Source organism: Myotis daubentonii, chromosome 8 (genome assembly GCF_963259705.1).
Source record: "Myotis daubentonii chromosome 8, mMyoDau2.1, whole genome shotgun sequence".
In the NCBI taxonomy this organism is placed as follows: domain Eukaryota; kingdom Metazoa; phylum Chordata; class Mammalia; order Chiroptera; family Vespertilionidae; genus Myotis; species Myotis daubentonii.
This window is the reverse complement of record NC_081847.1, coordinates 5,143,268-5,161,866: the sequence shown is the minus strand read 5'-3', so window position 1 is coordinate 5,161,866 and position 18,599 is coordinate 5,143,268. Positions and strand designations below refer to the sequence as shown.

The 18,599-nt window shown below is 41.1% G+C and overlaps 1 protein-coding gene across 3 annotated transcripts in view; it reads right to left on the bottom strand.

Annotated features, from left to right (window-relative positions):
• Positions 1-12,478: 12,478 nt before the first annotated feature.
• SYCP2 (synaptonemal complex protein 2) overlaps positions 12,479-18,599 on the bottom strand; it is a 105,963-nt gene continuing 99,842 nt past the window's right edge. For all 3 annotated transcript variants that reach the window (XM_059705172.1, XM_059705170.1, XM_059705171.1), the window contains 6 exons: positions 15,289-15,383; positions 15,105-15,204; positions 14,702-14,760; positions 14,481-14,559; positions 14,320-14,376; positions 12,479-13,194 (listed from right to left, as the gene is read on the bottom strand). In XM_059705172.1, coding sequence (XP_059561155.1) covers positions 13,111-13,194; positions 14,320-14,376; positions 14,481-14,559; positions 14,702-14,760; positions 15,105-15,204; positions 15,289-15,383 — 474 coding nt within the window. In that variant the 3' untranslated portion in view covers positions 12,479-13,110. The remainder of the gene's footprint in view (positions 13,195-14,319; positions 14,377-14,480; positions 14,560-14,701; positions 14,761-15,104; positions 15,205-15,288; positions 15,384-18,599) is intronic.

The window sequence follows — 18,599 nt, the reverse complement described above, 5'->3', positions numbered from 1 at the left end:
ATTAATTAACTTCAGAATAGTTCTGAGACAGTCTCTAAAATTTCATTAATTTCCATCTTATTAGAAGAGATTTTTTCTATGCTTTTCTCTAGAACAGCCGTGGGCAAACTACGGCCCGCAGGCCGAATCCGGCCGTTTGAAATGAATAAAACTAAAAAAAAAAAAAAAAGACCGTACCCTTTTATGTAATGATGTTTCCTTTGAATTTATATTAGTTCACACAAACACTCCATCCATGCTTTTGTCCCAGCCCTCCGGTCCAGTTTAAGAATGCATTGTGGCCCTGGAGTCAAAAAGTTTGCCCACCCCTGCTCTAGAAGCTTCTAATTTCCAAATCAAGATATGCTTCCCATGTACTCATTCAGTTTAATTTCAGAGCTGGCATTTTCTAATTTCTTCATGCAAAATATTAACATAGGTACCCCAAACAAACTGCATTTTAGCCATTTCTCAGTTAATATTTTCTAGTTAAATCTTCCCATTTCTGTAAAGTACTTGCAAGTAAAGGCTTCCTATCAGGAGTATTAGATGAGGGCTGGGGTCACGGGAGCTTCTGGCCTTGGAGGCACAATTTCCCATGTTAATTTTTTTAATTTTTATTTTGGATATCTGTAGTCTGAGCAAACTTTCTAGACATGTTATGCAGTGGGTCAAACGTGGCCTCAGTTTCTCTCCTGGCTGTCTAAATCCACAGGAAAGGTTTAGTGCCCGGGCAGACCCAGACTTAATGAAGCCCCCTAGATGAGCCATTTAGTTAATTACAGTTGCGTCGGGACGTCCCTATGGGGCTCCAGCATTTCTGAAACCTCCACAAAAATTCTTAATCACCTAAGAACACCCCAGAATCAGACTATTCTAAAAAGAAATGTTGCCCCTTTATCTTTGGAGCTGAATGAGTTCAGTTCATTTATACAGCGAAGGTTTTCTTTTTTGCTCAGACTCTCAGAAAGCAGTTCTAATTGAAGAGCCGAAATCAAAACCAGCCACCCATTTTTTCCTCCAGTCCTGCCTTAACCTGGGTTCTGCTGTGAACCCTTAACCTAGGGTCTTATCAACCCTGGTTCCACCTCAAGGATTTTAAAACAGCTCAAATAAATTCCGACTTTCGACCAAAGGAAGGGAAGGTTTTGGATCCAAGAGAAAAACTCCCCCACGTTCACCCAATGGGCGGGGAACTGGCGGGCTCAATGGGCCCTTTGCTGGATCCTAGCACTGAGTCAAAGTCCAAGGGATGGTCCTGGGTGAGTGTCTTTGGAATCCTGCCGACTACGCCAAGTAATATTAACATAAAAAAAACATTGAAACCTGTAAAGAATTTTTGTGAGTTTATTTGAGCCAAACTGTCGACATATGCCAGGAAGCAGAACCTCGATGAATTGAGATAGTGCTGCTCCGGAGAATGGTGGGATTACATTCGTATTTATACTTTGCAATCAAAGGAGGAACATAGGTGGGTTACATGAAATTCATTGGTGACAGATTTAAAGAGGAGGGATAAAGCAAAGCAGGGAAACCCCTGGAATTGGATAAAAAGTAAAATGATGGACACATACTTAGGTGGGTGCAGGAACAATTAACATGATGATGAAGGAGTTTGTGGTATCTGTCCTGGGGCCCAGCACATTTGGTTGTGCCCCAAGGGCTCCAGATAAAAGGAAGTCACAAGTTACCCAGACATTTCAAGTGTATGTTACCATAGATGCAAAAAGACAGATAGGCTCAGTTAAGGTAAAGGTTGACCTTGTCAGTGAAGATACTGGCCTAGGACGTAACTGCCCGCCATAACTGCTTTTAGTTAAAGTTTAATTTCAGACCATCCTTTGTGGTTACTTTAGGTCTCCGAGTCTGCAAGACCGCCATGCAGGCCTCCCCTGAGCTGTCAGGTCAGCATGTGGCCCCTTTCGTCCACAGAACTCACCATAGGTGGCAACACAGTCATCAGCCTACCCCTTCCTCACCCACATCAGTGGATTTGGAAACAAGGTGAAAATGACTGCAATTTGCATCAAAGGATCATTTGAATCTAGTGTCAGGTGGTGGTGGTGGTGGTGGTGGTGGTGGTGGCGGGGGGTTGGTCCCTGGGCAAGTCCTTTGATCTGAGTCTCAATTTCCCTGTTGTAAAATGGGAATAATACTGGAGAGACTCATTAGTGTAAAGATGAAATGAAATGCAGCAGATTTTATTTTTTAATTCAACAACAAATATCCAAGACCTACTATGCGCATGGTCTATATGCTACGGACTAGTGGGACATTAATAAATAAAACAGCCGGTGTAAAAAAAAGAAAAGAAAAGAAAACTGAGATACTTGGTAGTCTGAAGGTTTCCCAGGTTTGATTCTGGCCTGGGTTTCGGGCTCAATTCCCAGTAGGGGATGTGCAGGAGGTAGACAATCAATAATTCTCTCTCATCACTCATGTTTCTATCTCTTTCTCATTCTCTCTTCCTCTCTGAAATCAATAAAAGTATATTTTTTTAAAGAAAGGACATTCTAACTTTGCTGGAAGTTGTACACCCCCCCCCCCCCACCGCCCCCTCACCTGGGAGTCAGCCTTAGAGTGTGGTCTATTCTCATTCAAGAGAATTATCATGGGAAGATTAACAACCTTGTTGTCCAAACAATGGAGTCCCTCCCTAGCCCACATTGTAATCCTGGTCCTACCTTATATATGGAGCTGCTTATGGGGGACTGCAATGTTTGTGGATGACCTGCTACTCTCCCACACTGCCCTCAGTATTGGAATAAATGCTCATATAGGATTCAACCTTGTCTCCGCTTAACTAGCTCAAGTAGTGACAGGCAGCCTGGACCCATTGATTGGTTACAAAAATGCAGTCAAGTGAGTTAAAGCGGGTGAGCAGTGGTTCTCAACCTTGGCTGCACATTAGAATCATCTGGGAATCTTTTTAAAACCCTGATTTCTGGGCCTCATCCTCCGGAAATTCTGTTTCTTTGTTACTAATGTTGTGGCCCCACCCCATAACAAAGAAACAGAATTTCTGGAGGATGAGGCCCAGAAATCAGGATTTTAAAAAGATTCCCAGGTGATTCTAATGTGCAGTCAAGGTTGAGAACCACTGGGGTAGAGGAAGGATTGCTGAGTGTGAGAAAGGGCTCACCTGTCCAAATTTCAAATTATGGGCTTGGAAACAAAAACATGGAGAAAATGAGAGTTTTAATACACTTTCGAGAGTGTTGTACAAGAACACAGGAGGGGCAGGGAACGTAGCCTATTTATGTAGTCCCTCCTCCAGTTCCTCATTGGCTGAGTCCTATGAGATCACCTGTTTCCTCATACGTTGCCTAGGGCTTGCTGTCTCCCATTGGGCCATTTAAAATATTGGGCTGAGACCTTTCTAGCTGTCTCCACCTCCCTTTGTTTAGGGGAATCTTCCTGCAAAATGTGCTATCAGCCATGTGCACAGCTCTCATACCCTTCCCCACCCCCACATCCTGTTTGCTCTGAGGAAATTCAGTAACCACGTGGCCACATGCTGTTTCTCTTCTATGAAGATTAATCAAAGGCATGTTCCTTTCAAATTCCGTCCTCTTTCTCTTACACTGATTCTGTCTTCATTAGCTGTTCTAAAACCTATTGGCTTTCTTAGAGGAAGGGAGAGGGAGAGAGTCCACACAGGTTCCTTCATTGCCAACTTCAGAGCAGTTGGAGTGGTGAGAAGCACGTCTCAGGGTCCTGTCCATTTCTCCTTCAGTGGGTCCATGGTCCTTGCTCTCCTTATGTCTGTCTAACTGTCTACCACATCCTCTCAAGAATCTTGGCTCTGATTCTGTCAGGTAAAGGGTGTCGGGTCTCTTAACTACTTCCATGGTGAGGAGGAATAAAGGTTTCTCTCAGAGCCAAGAGATCCTTGCTCTCTGTCAGGGACAATGAGGCCTGAGCATGGATGGAGGTAGGATTATAACCTGGTGGAAACAAACTGTTATAAAATTTAGTATTACTGGGCAAAAATTAGAACAGTAAGAATTACAACAAATGGTCTGGTGGGAGGAAAAAACATTTCAGTTCTAATAATTCCCTATTGAAATATAATTTTTCTCCCTAAAATCACCCTTATTTTTATTAAAGAGCCAAATTAAGACCAATTTATCTATTGCATTAAGTCTAGTTTGAACTTGGCCTGATTGTTTGCATAAACACAACAAGAATAGCCATTGACTGCCTTTGCTGGTGAGAAGGCTAAAAAGGGCTAATTCAAATGTAACCCTGATATTTTGGGGGCTAGCAATTGGAATCCATGCCAGCAAGCTAACCTGTAATTAAGTCATTACCTCCTTCCCAGAAACTGGTGTGGACGAAAGGGGCCACATGCTGACCTGACAAGCTCAGGAGAGGCCTGCATGGCGGTCTTGCAGACTCGGAGACCTAAAGTAACCACAAAGGATGGTCTGAAATTAAACCTTAACTAAAAGCAGTTATGGTGGGCAGTTACGTCCTAAGCCGATATCTTCACTGATAAGGTCAACCTTTACTGTAACTGAGCCTATCTGTCTTTTTGAATCTATGATAACATACCCTTGAAATGTCTGGGTAACTTGTGATTTCCCTGTATTTGGAATGAGTGGAAGGGGAGCTTGATCACCTCCCAGGGAGCCATAGAGCTCCCTCAGGTTTTGGGAATCCCTCAGGAATCTGGAATCTGTTTTGAATTTGGAATTTGTTAGAATTTGGAATTTGTTTGGAATTTGGAATTTATTTGAATTTGGAATTTGTTTAGCATTTAGGAATTTGTTTAAGCTCTGAGTGAACAGCTGTTTGTTTGTGTGGGACTAGCCAATTTGCTACCAAGAAGGGGGACTGGACGCAGTCTTAACTCCTCTGGTAGGTTCTCACCAAGTCATTGGTTGAGAATTCTATTCTGGGACATGGGTGCCAGGAGTGCCCCCATGCCCATCTGGGGAGTTGGGCATTGTTTTGTTTATCTGCTCAGCTCCAGTCTGGCCTAGTCTACTGAGAGAGTGTGAATACGAGTGTTTGTCTATTTTGGCTGCTCATTAACTGGTCTGTGTAAAGTAAAAGCTACTTAGATTTATTTTGCATTTCTGTTAATTCATCTGGCTGAACGTTTGGACTGGACCCGCGATGGGCTGCAAGAGTCTCTAGCAGTTCTCAGAGTCTTTTGCTCACCATTACAGAAGGAATCAGCCCACTTTGCTAACAAAAATTTCTGTCTATCAGTTGCTCTTACCTGGGTTGTAAATTCGCTGTATTAAATTGAAATTTTGAAGTGCTAGGGTAGATTTAAAGGCTAAAATAAAGGCTGGCTAAGTTCCCAGATTGCTTGTAAAAAAGCAAAAGAGAAGTCTTTTCAAGTTAACTGTTTGCTTAGCAAATTAAAAAAAGTAGTAAATTTCAAAGAACTTGTTATTTATGGCTTTCTTATCTCTTTTGTGGACACAAAGGGCTTATAGCTCCGCAGGGCCAAGAGATTTACTGGCCTGACCCTAAGGCTGAAGTTATTATTAACTGTCTATAGACCCCGTTAACCCCTGATTGTGTGTCTCGTGTGGTTTGTTGTCTTTGTCTTTGTGATTATGTGTTTTATTTAACTTGCCGTTTTCAGTTATTTATTAGAATCCTCATAGAGGACATAACCTGGTCTTTCCCTTCCTCTCTCATCCTGATTCTGAAAGCATCTGTAACTGGATTTCAGGTGGTCTCCAGGCTTTCTGTCTGCAAAAATCTCCCTATGTACCCATTATCTTTACAGACTGACTAGAGTCATGATTACACACAGATCGGACCCCAGCCTCCCGGAGGGAGGCCTACTATAGCAGTGGTCTGCTTTTCTCCGAAACTCCCACTTTTTAAAGGGAGACAAACAACTGGACTGGAGGACAGGGGAATTGGTCGGAGAGATCAAAACTAAAAAAGGAAATCTGTGAGGGAAAGCAATGGGCTTGGGCTGAAACAAAGAAGGGGGGCTGGATGCCTGAGCTGCCTGCTGTGGCCCTGAGGGAAGAAGCAGTAGCAAGAGAAGTGGGGAAAGCAGAAATTTACCTACCACTAAAGCTGCCTCTCTATTGCCCTGAGAGTAAGGAGTACTTACAACAAGCAATACAAGACTTAGGCCTTTGGCTTTCTGGCTACAGCAGTTAAAACAGAAGCTAGTGACTGCCCAGGATCTATAAAAGCTGCAGATAGCGCTAACGAAAGCTCCCTGTTTGCAAATGTACTGAAAGGGTTTGGTACCTGTTGCTGCTGGAAGAGGAGGGGCTAATATCCCCTTCCAGTGCACTCCCTTGGAAGAGGCCTGATTATTGCTCTGCCACAAAGGGGACTGGTAGGAAGTCAAGGATAGCAGGGCCCTATAACTAATAAACAGGGTTAACAAAAGGGCAAAGAAAAGAGCACTCTCCCTGAACCTGGGAGCCATCAGGAGTTTGAAATTCTCCAAGAGTGGAGGAGTCTGACTCAGAGACTGGCCAGAACTTCGTTGGGTTAGGAGGACCAGAGGCTGCATATTGAACTTATAGACTGCAGTTTGCTAGGCAAAGGTCCAAGCCCAGTTATATAGGGGTTAAGCTACCTGTATACAGCAAAACAACCTTCTCCTGTGCCAGAATACATTTTAAGAAAATTGGACAGACTATGTTTATAGATAAAATGAAGAACTGGTTGCAATGCACAGCTCTGACAGTGGCCTACAGAAAATTGTATAATAAACTTAGATGATGCCTGCATCTTCATGGACATGGCTCCAAAGAGACAAGGACAATTTTGCCTTATATAGGAAGGTCAAGAGTAGACTTTAGTCACCTCCCTAAGATGTTTATATAGCCCTACCATATCTCATGTGTAGTAGCAGAAGATTTAGCTGCTTGAAGCGGCCATGGTGCCAATATTATGTTTCATTGTATTAATATGTTATATTAATTTTTGATTCTCTTACAGGTTTGAATGTAGCTGTATCTGCCAAGAGGGCAGGTGCCCAACTGGGCAAAGAAGAATACCCATCAGGTTTTCGTCTCTATTAAGAGACAGTTAACAGTTGGCAGCCTGTATACTGTCTTTCAGGCCTGTGTGACCATGCCCATGTCAGGGGTGGTACAAACCTCAACTGTAGGAAACTGGGGAAGGTCTGTTTGGAACAGAAGGAAGTAGTAAAGGGATAAATAGTAGCCTTCTGTTACAGGAATTACAGACCCTGTGAGGTCCTGTGACATGTGAGACCCTGTAAGGAAATAGAGCTCCTTTAGTCCGTTCTGAGAAAACAAGTCAAGTGAGGGGAGCCCTACTACAGGGGGAGCTATAACTATCTATTTGAATATAGACATATTGTAAATTTCTTCTTGCCATTTAAAGACAGTTATATTACTCTGAAGAGTCCATGAAAAGGGACTGGCAAGGAAAATCAGAAAATCTTAGAGCACATCAGTATGTTTTTCTCCTTACATAATTCCTCTGAAATTTGGCAATGCTTAATAAATCATGGCAATATATTTCTTTGCATAAATTCAATAAGACTGGTTCCTAATAGTGGTTTTATTAACGGAAAACTTTGACTGGAGTATCATGTTTTAAAGAGACCTGTCTGGACTCTGAAGACTTGAAGCCAATAAGAGTGCCACAGGAAAAACCTGGTATCCTACTTGGGAGCCCTGAAGATGGCTGGCACTGGAGCATCAGGCCCATGTCCTACCATCACTGGCAGTTGGTCAGAGTAGAAGGGGAGCAATAAGGATGCCGCTGCATCCCTGCAGAACCCCCACTCACTCTGGGCTACAACGAGTAGGAGGGCTACTGAGATGGGCCTTAAAGCCTAGAGCGTGGGCTCAGGTGGAGTTTCTACAGGTGAGGGATTCACCTAACTCAGCAGATACTGCAGGCAGGCCTGATGGCTGCTGGATGGCTTGGCTTCCTGGCCCTACGGGGCACACTAAGATTCAATCATGAGATTCCAGCAAAGGTAGTCAGTTACCATTCTTGTTGTGTTTATGCAAACAATCAGGCCAAATTGAATACAGTAGATAAATTAATCTTGATTTGGCTTTTTGATAGCCATAGAGGAATTTTAAGGAGAAAAATCCTATTTCAATAGAGGTTGTTAAAACTGAAATGTTTTCTTTCCCTTCAACCGGACCATTTGTTATAGTTTGTCTCTGCCAGGCCACAAGCCCAGCTCCTTCTGTGCCCAGGACAGCAAGGAGCCTGACTGGAAGGTGACTTCTGACCAGACACACCTGCTGTAGATCAACCCTCAAGAAGACAACGGACCTGGCCAATCAACCTGCTCCAAAGGATTCAGATAACACCTTGCTGAATTCTTCCTTACACTTTCTTCCTTATCTTCTCTTAAAGGCAAAATGCTCTGGTATTTCTGGATAATCATTGTTTTTATCTTTCTAGTAATTCTCATTTTGTCTTTTTATGAGTGCCGCAGGAACCTGAGGCTAGTCCCAGGAGGAGAACTCTTCTGCCTTGCTGGAATACAGAAGCACCATAAAATTACTGCTTCCTGTTAGGTCGGAGAGAGCCCAGGATCAGATACATGCAGACATGTGATGAGACAATGGACTTCCCCTGGGATTTCTTACAGATCAACGTGCCAGACACAGATACCGGCTTCTTCTCCCTGAATCCACATACCCCCACACAGATATGGACTTCTTCTGAATACCCCCGCCCATCCCCTGCGGCAGAGAATTCCTCAGCTCATGTCCCCGCCCCTCACCCAACTGCAGTATAAAAAAAGCGCCCCCCTCCCTGTTGGCGTGAATCCACGTGCCCTGTCCTGGGGGTACGTGGGTCTCCCGGGGACGCAGAATAAACCTTTTACTTTCCTTTCCTTTCTTTTCTGATTCACTGGACTCTATTTCTTGCGCCGCCTCCTGAGCCACCTAACCTAACACTTCCTACATAAAAAAGAAACAAGATGAATAAAACAGGAGTTATCTGAGACCTGGGCTGCATGGGGGGGTAGGGGGGATCTGGAAATAGCTCCTTCCATTGACAGGACAACTGTTAATGCTACTCATGGCCATAATCCTAGGACAATGTCTTCTAATTCTGTTAACTCACTTTATCTCATCCCATTTAGATGCCTTTAAACTTCAAATGGTCCTGCAAGCCAGAAGAATTCCCTACAAACCTCTCCAAGAGGAAGAAACGGGATGTTAACCCCTTGGACGTCACCCTTTTTCAGCAGGAAGTAGTAAAAGATCGGTCAACGCCCCTGTTCACCTTAACATACCGTGGCTGTTGTACCACGAGGCTGAAAAGCTTGTGTGACAAGGGGGTGGAATGTAAAGGAAAACCCCTATTCTGTAAAACTACTGTTTGGAATTCTCTGCTATTCTTTGGACGGCCTCTTATTCTGAAAAAGTAACTTTGCTTTCTAGCCTGCTTGAATAGTGGGGGAGATAAACTTAGCTATCTGACCTGGTAGGCCTGAGACTAGATACACCCAATGCCATGCCAGGTGCATTTTTTAATTGGATAGAACTGTATAGTTTTCAAGGCCGCTGCCAGCAAGCACACAAAGGGCTGGCTCTTCTATAAAAAGGGAAGTTCTGCTTGTAGTTTTGCTTAGATTTTGGATTCATTTCCCTAAGCCCGCTGTGGTGAATATAGTGTAACTCCAAACTCTCAGAGCGCTGTCTGGTTCTTGTCCGGTTTTTCTGTAACAGTAAAACAAAGACTTATATTTTTGATATTTATTTTATATATTTAAATGCCATTTAACAAAGAAAAATTCACCAAAAAAATGAGTTCGCGTGTCACCTGACATGCGTGTCATAGGTTCGCCATCACTGGTTTAGAGCATTATCCCTATCTGTTGAGACACTGCTTCCTGGCAACTGTAAACAGTTTGGCTCAAATAAACTCACAAAAATTCTTTACAGGTTTCAGTGTTTTTACATTAACAGGTTTCTATGTGCCTGTCAGGGCAGAAAAGACAAGCCACCCAGCTGCTGTCAGGCCTGCCTGCTATATCTGCAGGGTTAAGCAAATTCTTCACCAAGATCTGTACCTATAGCAGCTCCACCTAGCCCCTCGCCCTAGGCTTCAAGGCCCACCACAGCAGTCCTCCTACTGATGCTGAAAAGCCACTTGAAATATGTGGTCATAAACTAAAGCTTGATTATGTGTTTTCCCTAGTGATGTTCAGATTGAGGAATGAGGAGTGTGAATTAGTGGATCACATTGAGGAGAAGGAGGGAAGGCAAGAGTATAATTTTGTAAGGAGTCTAGAATGGGGAAGGGAGAACAGGAAGGGTAACAGGCATAGCAAACCACACGGAACAACTATAGAGAGTGTGGACAAAAAGGAGCCACATGCTAATCTGACAAGCTCGGGAAAGGCCTGCATGGTGGCCTTGCAAACTCAGAGACCAAAGTAACCACAAAGGATGGTTTGAAATTAAAACTTTAAAAAGCAGTCTATGGTAGGTAGTCATGTCCCTGACAAAGATTAACTTAGATCTTTACTGAGCCTATTGTCGTTTTGCATCTAAAATAACATACCTGTGGAATGTCAGGGTAACTTATAACTTCCCTTTTTCCAGACCCCCTCACAGACAAGCAAGGCACCAGGGCAGAGATCATCAATTCCTTCATTGTTATTGTTATCCTGTTAATTGTTGACTGTTAACTATCCTGTACCTGCTGGAGGCTAAGTCCAGCAGGTCATAGTAAATGTGAGAAGTCCTCAAAAGGTTGAATGGACTCTTTCAGCAGGGCTGAAAGTGTGCATGTTATTACCTGCTGCTGGAACAGCTGAGGGCAGTTCCCCCAACCTGATAATACTTTGTTGTTTACCAAACCTTCCCTTTGATATGTATATCTGCTTTGCTAGAGGGCAAAATGTGTGAATAAAAAGCCCTGGGTGCAGAGATTCAGGGAGCTTAGTTACTAAAGCTAAGCCTCTCCTGGATCCCCCAAAATGCCTCCCAAGTTTACATTTCATGTCTAGTCTCTTTATTAATTTACGTTGCAGCTCCTTCTCCAGATTCCTGAACCCTTGTAGATGCGGAAAAGACCCCGGCATGTACCCACCTATGTAAAAGAAACATGTGTCTATTTTACTTTTTATCTACTAGTAATCCCAGAGGTACCTGCCCCTCTTTGCTTTCTCCCACCTTCCTAATCTGTCACCAATGGATTTCATGTAATCCACTTACATCTCCTCCTTTGATTGTAATGTATAAAACAAAGTGAAAAACCACCATTCTCTGGAGCATCATCTTAATTCGTTGAGATTCTGCTTCTTGGCAATTGTCGACAGGTTGGCTCAAATAAACTCACAAAAATTCTTTACAGGTTTGAATGTTTCTTAGGATAAAAAGAGCAAGCTGGAGAGCTGGGACGGTAGGGGATAAGGATGTTGGAAACTGATATTCACAGGGGCAATGACACGGGCAATGACATGGACATAGCAGCAGGTTAGGAAGAGCAGGGAGGAAGTAGGAACCTGGGCTGGATTACACACACAGTGCAGTAAGGGAGAAAATGTGATGTATGAGTTAGAGCAGTGGTTCTCAACCTGTGGGTCGCGACCCCTTTGGGGGTCGAATGACCCTTTCACAGGGGTCGCCTAAGACCATTGGAAAACACATATATAATTACATATTGTTTTTGTGATTAATCACTATGCTTTATGTTCAATTTGTAACAATGAAAATACATCCTGCATATCAGATATTTACATTATGATTCATAACAGTAGCAAAATTACAGTTATGAAGTAGCAATGAAAATAATTTTATGGTTGGGGTCACCACAACTTGAGGGACTGTATTAAAGGGTCGCAGCATTAGGAAGGTTGAGAACCACTGAATTAGAGTCTTGTATGTCTGGCCACGGATGAGGTAAACATGTCCACAAAGTGTTCTAAAAGTCTCTCAGGCAACATGGAAATGCAACTCCTGAATAGTCTTTAATAGTGTAGTAGACTTGTAACTATCTCTGAAATAGGATCCCTGGCATCCTATCAATAAATCTTAGCTGACAGTAATAATTGAATGAAGCTAAGAACAAGGCACTTTGCCACTGAATTGAAATACTGGTAGTGTCCATATACTCTGCTACCATTAGGCAGGCAAGCAATAGTGAGTAAGGCTGATTAGTATTATATTGTACTTTAGATATCTGATTAGAGAAGGATACTTTGTGTGACCCAATGTTTATAAAATAGGAAAATAATAATTATAATATTTATCCAAATGACATGGCATTTATTTCAACTTTAATATACTATGCAATTAAAGCAAATTAAATGTGTACTCATTTTTATAGAATAATCTTGAAAATTACTGCAGTGAACAGCTTAATAAGTACTTGTCAAAACAGCCTGCTATGAGTTAAGATGTCTACCTAGAATTAAAATATTGACAATATAGTAATTGTTTTAGGCTATTTAGTACTTTGGAGTCATAATTGAATAAATATATTCTCCCACAGTGTGCTGAAAGTACCAATTTACACTTACACATTTTAAATCAAAGACTTCTCCAAGTGTGGCTTAATTTTTTTTATTACTATAAATATTCTGAACTAGTAGACAAGTTTAATACATCCTATATAATAAAAGGCTAATATGCAAATTGTCCCCTCGAGAGTTCAACCAACCAGTTTGATCACTCGCTATGATGTGCACTGACTACCAGGTGACTTGGAATGAAGGAAGGCCCTGGCTAGCAGTCAGCAGCCAGGGGAAGGAAGGCCCCGATTGGCCCTGATCGCCGGCCAGGCCTAGGGATACTACCTGTGCATGAATTTCATGCACTGGGCCTCTAGTAGTAATATAATATATAAAACTGTATATGTTTAAAATACTTTTTATGTGATAAATTTTAGTTGATTAAATTAGTTTATAATAAATATAATTCAGTATAGTTAACAGTACTATCTGCCTAATGCTAATATTACTACAAAAGAAGCCAAAAAACAAACAAACAAAAAGAGCAGTATTGTACAGACAAGGTTGGGGGTTTGTAGTATTATTATAATGTTTGTTTTCTCATCCATAAGATCTTTCCTTGAATCCAGAGTCAAAGGCACTCTTTCCTGGGGAACATGTATTTTTTCTTTGTATTTGGTATTTCCTCAGTTATACACAAAAAGGAATTGGATAGAACTTGGTAACAGCTAGAGCTCCACATTAACATTTGTTTCACAAGCCATGAATAATGACAGCAGTCCTTTGCGTACATTAAGAAGCTCCTCTTCTTGCTATGGCCAAGAAAGAAAATTATGTCATTATTAGGGATTCATTTTAAAACAACCCCTTCCATAATGCTATAACAAATGTACTCATTCTCTGCTCCCCCAGCATCTAGTCCTAGATATCTACAGCACTTGATGATCATCACTGATCACCAATTGAGAGAAGACTTTCAGTCTTTTCAATCCCAAGTCAATGAAATTTATATTTAATATTTAAATAAAGTAAAGTAAGTATAGGCTAGGAAACAATTTCAAAAAGGATCAATCTAGTTAGTTAGCTTGTCTGCTTCAAGCTCAACATCCTGATCTTCAACTATTTCAGCATGTTGAGCTTCTATTAAAATTTATTAAATACATTATGGCCTATATAAAAGGATTAGTACCAAATATACAAAAACATGTCTACTCTCTTTGAGAAAAAACCGGACACGTTCACTTGGAACAGTGCCTTTAGCCCCCATACAACTGTACTTTCCCCCCAGAACCAGCACTGGTCTAGACCTGTAAGAAGCACTTATTTTATCCCCAAATCTATGTATACAAAGTCTTGTTGTCCAAGTGGATAATAATTTTTGGGGGGTTTCCTGATACCCCTTCTCCTGGAGAAAGCAGAGTTCTACTGCTCTGCATAGTGCTTAGACTCATTCTCCTAGAGACTGTTCAAGTGGGAAATTGATAGTCTTTTTTCTTTTAGGAGGGTCTCTATTTATTCACTATTTATTTATTTATTTATTTATTTATTTATTTATTTATTTATTTATTTTTAACACATATTTTTTATTGATTTCAGAGAGGAAGGGAGAGGGAAAGAGAAAAACATCAATGATGAGAGAGAACTGAGCCCCCAATCCAGGCATGTGCCCTAATGGGAAATCAAACCGTGACCTCCTACTTCATGGGTCAATGCTCAACCACTGGGCCACACAGGCAGGGCAGGAGGGTCTCTTTTAAATCACCTCTAGTATTTTACTATAAATATGCTCCCATTATTTTAATTTACATACCAAAGTCAACTAAGCTAAAACTGCCTCCTCTCAATCTAAAAAGAAAACCTGTGAAACAATTTACTGTTAAAAGAAATAAAGGCATATTTATTCCATTTGAAAAACCCAAACTAGGTAATTGATTTACCATTTTCTTAAGAAGCTTGTCTTGCAGAATTTTCATGTTTTCTTTCATGGAACACATCTGTAAAATCAACATATGTATTTTCCCCATGAAATTTACTATAAAATTTTCACAAAGATAGACTAACCAATATTGAAATTATATAAAAAATATGAAATTGATACCTCAGATGTACAAATAGTTTCTTCTTGACCCGTGCCATAGAAGACATTTTTGTCCAAGGAAGCTTTCAAACGGTGAAACCTAACAAGTAAAACAATGACAAGTTACAAAGGCATTTATCAGGAAGTCAAATTAAATCTCTATAATATAGTATATAAAGTAAACATTATAAATAATACAAACTAGTTTTATAGATTCCAGTCCTAGAAAGTGTCATACTAACCTCTCTTGTTCACTTTTTTGATAGGCACTGAACTTCTGAACCATCTTTTCTCCAAAGTCCTAAATTTTAATACAAAAACTAGTTATGCTTTAATAGCATTAAATATTCAAAGTTGACAGTAGAATTTTCTATATTTCTATTTCTAATTTAAATAAACAAGCTGGCTACATGCTAAGAATATTCCAGATGTTATAAACTCTTTCTAGATAAAAAATATTGAAAGTAAAATCTCTCTTGATTTCTCCCTCATCATAAATTTAAAGTCTATAATTTAAGTGTGTTTATAAGAAATCGACTAAAAATATTTATGGAGGCTCTAAAAGCAGGTCACCAGAGGTTTTCCTGAGTGTAGCTCTTTAAAAATGAGGTTATACAATTATTTTTAAATTCTTAAAACACAAACCGCGAATTCCTTCTCCAAATCTTTTAAAGACTGTGAATCTTTTTCAAAATTCTCCAACTCTTTTATGATGCTGAACTGGAATTTATCAAGTTTTTTTATCCTATTAAGGAAACAAAATAAGATTATTTTTAAAAACTACAGCACTCAGAACATACAGCGTTCAAAGGAGATTTTTATTACATACCTGTATTCCTGAATATGATGGTTCATTATTTTCAGATGTTGTTGAGCTGTTTTCCAAGACTGCATAGTAAAATTATCCATCAATTTGTGGTGACTCTGAAAAATATTTGTTAACAAAATAAAAAACAAAGCCTTTTCCACAAAATGTAAATGACTAAGAACTTAGAAAAGTGAAAAATTAACAGCTCATGATTGAGCCGGAAGTGTTAATGAGTAAGCTCAGGCAGAGGAATGTCTGCTTCCATCAGAAAGGCTTTGACTAAGGGCTGAACTGGCAACTAATCATTTTCATAAGGACACTACACTGTACAATATTTTTTAAAAATGCGAGTGATTACAATTCCCTTCAGGAATACAGCCTCAAAGTCAGAGTCAGAATTATTTATCACCATTTTTCACAAAAACATGCACAGGCAGTCCTCAGGTTACGTCGGACTCCATGTACATCATTTCGTGGTTACATCGCTATCTCCCATCTATACTAATAAAAGGGTAATATGCTAATTAGACCAGGAGACCTTCCCAACATCCTTCCGGACAAAGCCATGGTGGTGAGGCCAAGGCAGTGGCAGTTAGGGGCGATCAGGTCAGGAGGGGAGGGCAGTTGAGGGCTATCAGTCTGGTGGGGGGGCAGTTGGGGGCAAGCAGGCTGGCGGGGGGGGGCAGTTGGGGGTGAGCAGGCTGGCAGGCAGTGATTAGGGGCGATCAGGCAGGCAGGCAGGTGAGCAGTTAAAAGCCAGCAGTCCTGATTGCAAGAGGGATCCCAAATTGGAGGGTGCAGGCTGGGCTGAGGGAACACCACTCCCCCCACCTCCGTGCACAAATTTCATGCACCGGGCCATTAGTTTATTTATTAAAAAAAAAGTTCCGTCATTTTGATGTATGTACATATGTGCTTTATGTTTTTTATCATTTATTTACCACAAGTAAAGGTTAGGAATTGTTATCTTTATTTTAAATTTTTTTTACTGTTTCACTTCATTACTGCTGTGTATGTGTGCTCCATGTGCGTGATATAGGTGCTTATGTAGGTGGGTTCCGACTTACAGTGAAAATCGCATTACTTCATGCCATAGGAATGGATCTCTGATGTAACCTGAGGACCTACTGTATTCACATCTAGCCAGATGTATAATACAGGGTGTGGCAAAAGTAGGTTTACAGTTGTGCATAAGGATAATAAACTGTTTTGAGTACTCAGAACTGTAAACCTACTTTTGCCCCACCCTATATACAAGTCAGGGCTTCTCTATTTTTTTAAAAATATATTTTATTGATTTTTTACAGAGAGAAAGGGGAAGGGATAGAGAGTTAGAAACATTGATGAGAGAGAAACATCGATCAGCTGCCTCCTGCACACTCCCCAGTGGGGATGGGCCCGCAACTAAGCAGGCTTCTCTATTTATACTAGGTCAACCTCAAATAAATCAACATGACCACATTGGAACCTCAATAACTAAGGATAGATATATACTAGTAAGTACAGAGCTGGTCAAAGTGAAATGGGATTTCTCTGACAGGCTGCTCATCCCTTAGTACCCTCACTAGCTGTCACCTCTGAGATTAAAAAAAAAAGAACCACCACAGAAGAGTCAAAATGTTAAACCAATCTACTTATATTAAAAACCATGGGTGATGTTCAACACATCCAGAAGAACAGCCACGACCAACCGGAAGGAAGTCAGTCCTACAGGGGTTGTCTTGGCAATGGCTGCACGCTCCCCAGCTGTTTCCTGGAGCTGTTTCCGGCAAGGGCGGGGTTTGAGGCAGGAACCTGCCCTGGGAGCGTGGTTCCCTGGGAGTGTGCCACGACAGCACGGCCAGGGGTAAACCTGAGTGGGGGCGGCTGAAACACTTAGAAAGGCAGACAAGAGAATGAAAGCCAGGTCTCGGTGGGACACTGCTTCTCTGAGAGACAACGACCCTGCCCACAGCCATGCCTTTATTTTATAGCAGATGCTACAAGGCAAAATAAGGGCGTGACCAAGTTGTTTACAACATTCTCCTAGGTTTCAATCCTACTCAACAACATGCACCTGAACTCTATCAAGCCCACATCACTCAGGCACATGGGGCCACGTGTTCGGACCATAGGTTCAAGCTTACAGCAACAGCTGTTGGCTATAATTGTGCTGAGAGGGCCCTGCCCTCCAAGCTGGGACCTGCATATGGCAATGAGAGGACTGTGCCCTCTCCTCAGTCTAAGCCTTGAACCTGCCCAAAACACTAGCGGCTCCCCACAATAAAGTTTTAATTCTGTTTCTTTGTTACTGATGTTGTGGCCCCACCCCATAACAAAGAAACAGTTTCTGGAGGATGAGGCCCAGGAATCAGGATTTTAAAAAGATTCCCAGGTGATTCTAATGTGCAGCCAAGGTTGAGAACCACTGCTATAGATAATATTAAAAATTAATATTTATAACGTGCAATTCTTTGTCCAAAAAATGAGCATGTTCAAAAATTAAATGAAGAAAATTTGGATATACTCGGAGATTTTCACACATATTTGAGTGATGATTCCATTGATTCCACAGATGATGCTGAAAAGGAAAATTTTCCCATCGAATTTCTTAACACATTGTATGCGGGAAACGTATTTATACGTTTTACGTATTTATATGTTCTACCAGTGTAGTAGAGCGCGGGACACGTTTTTTTATAGACTAGCGGTAGAATGCGGGTAATGTATAAATACGTAAACTAAAGTTATCGTAATTTTACTGAACGTTGCCATTTGCACAAAAAATTAGCAAAAATGGCCCGCGCCATCTGTTAGCGCGCGATAAAAACTACCCGCAAACAATGTGTTAATAGTATTACTCCTTCGGGAATGCCATATCATAAATTAAAATTGAAAGTGGGTGCAATAATCATTCTATTGAGAAATCTCAATAGTAAATAGGGTCTTTGTAATGGTACCAGATTTATTTTCAAAAGATTACGACCTAACATTATTGAAACTGAAGTATTAACAGGATCTGCAGTGGGAGAGGCTGTTCTGAATCCAAGAATTAATTTGTCCCCATCTGACACTGGCCTCCCATTTAAATTGATTCAACGACGGTTTCCCGTGATGCCAGCATTTGTGATGACTATTAATAAATCACAAGGACAAACTCTAGACAGAGTAGGCATATTCCTACCTGAACCCGTTTTTGCACATGGTCAGCTATATGTTGCTTTCTCTCGAGTTTGAAGAGCATGTGATGTTACAGTTAAAGTTCTAAGTACTTCATCACAAGGGAAATTAGTCAAGCACTCTGAAAGTGTTTTCACTCTTAATGTGGTGTACAGGGAGATATCAGAATAAGT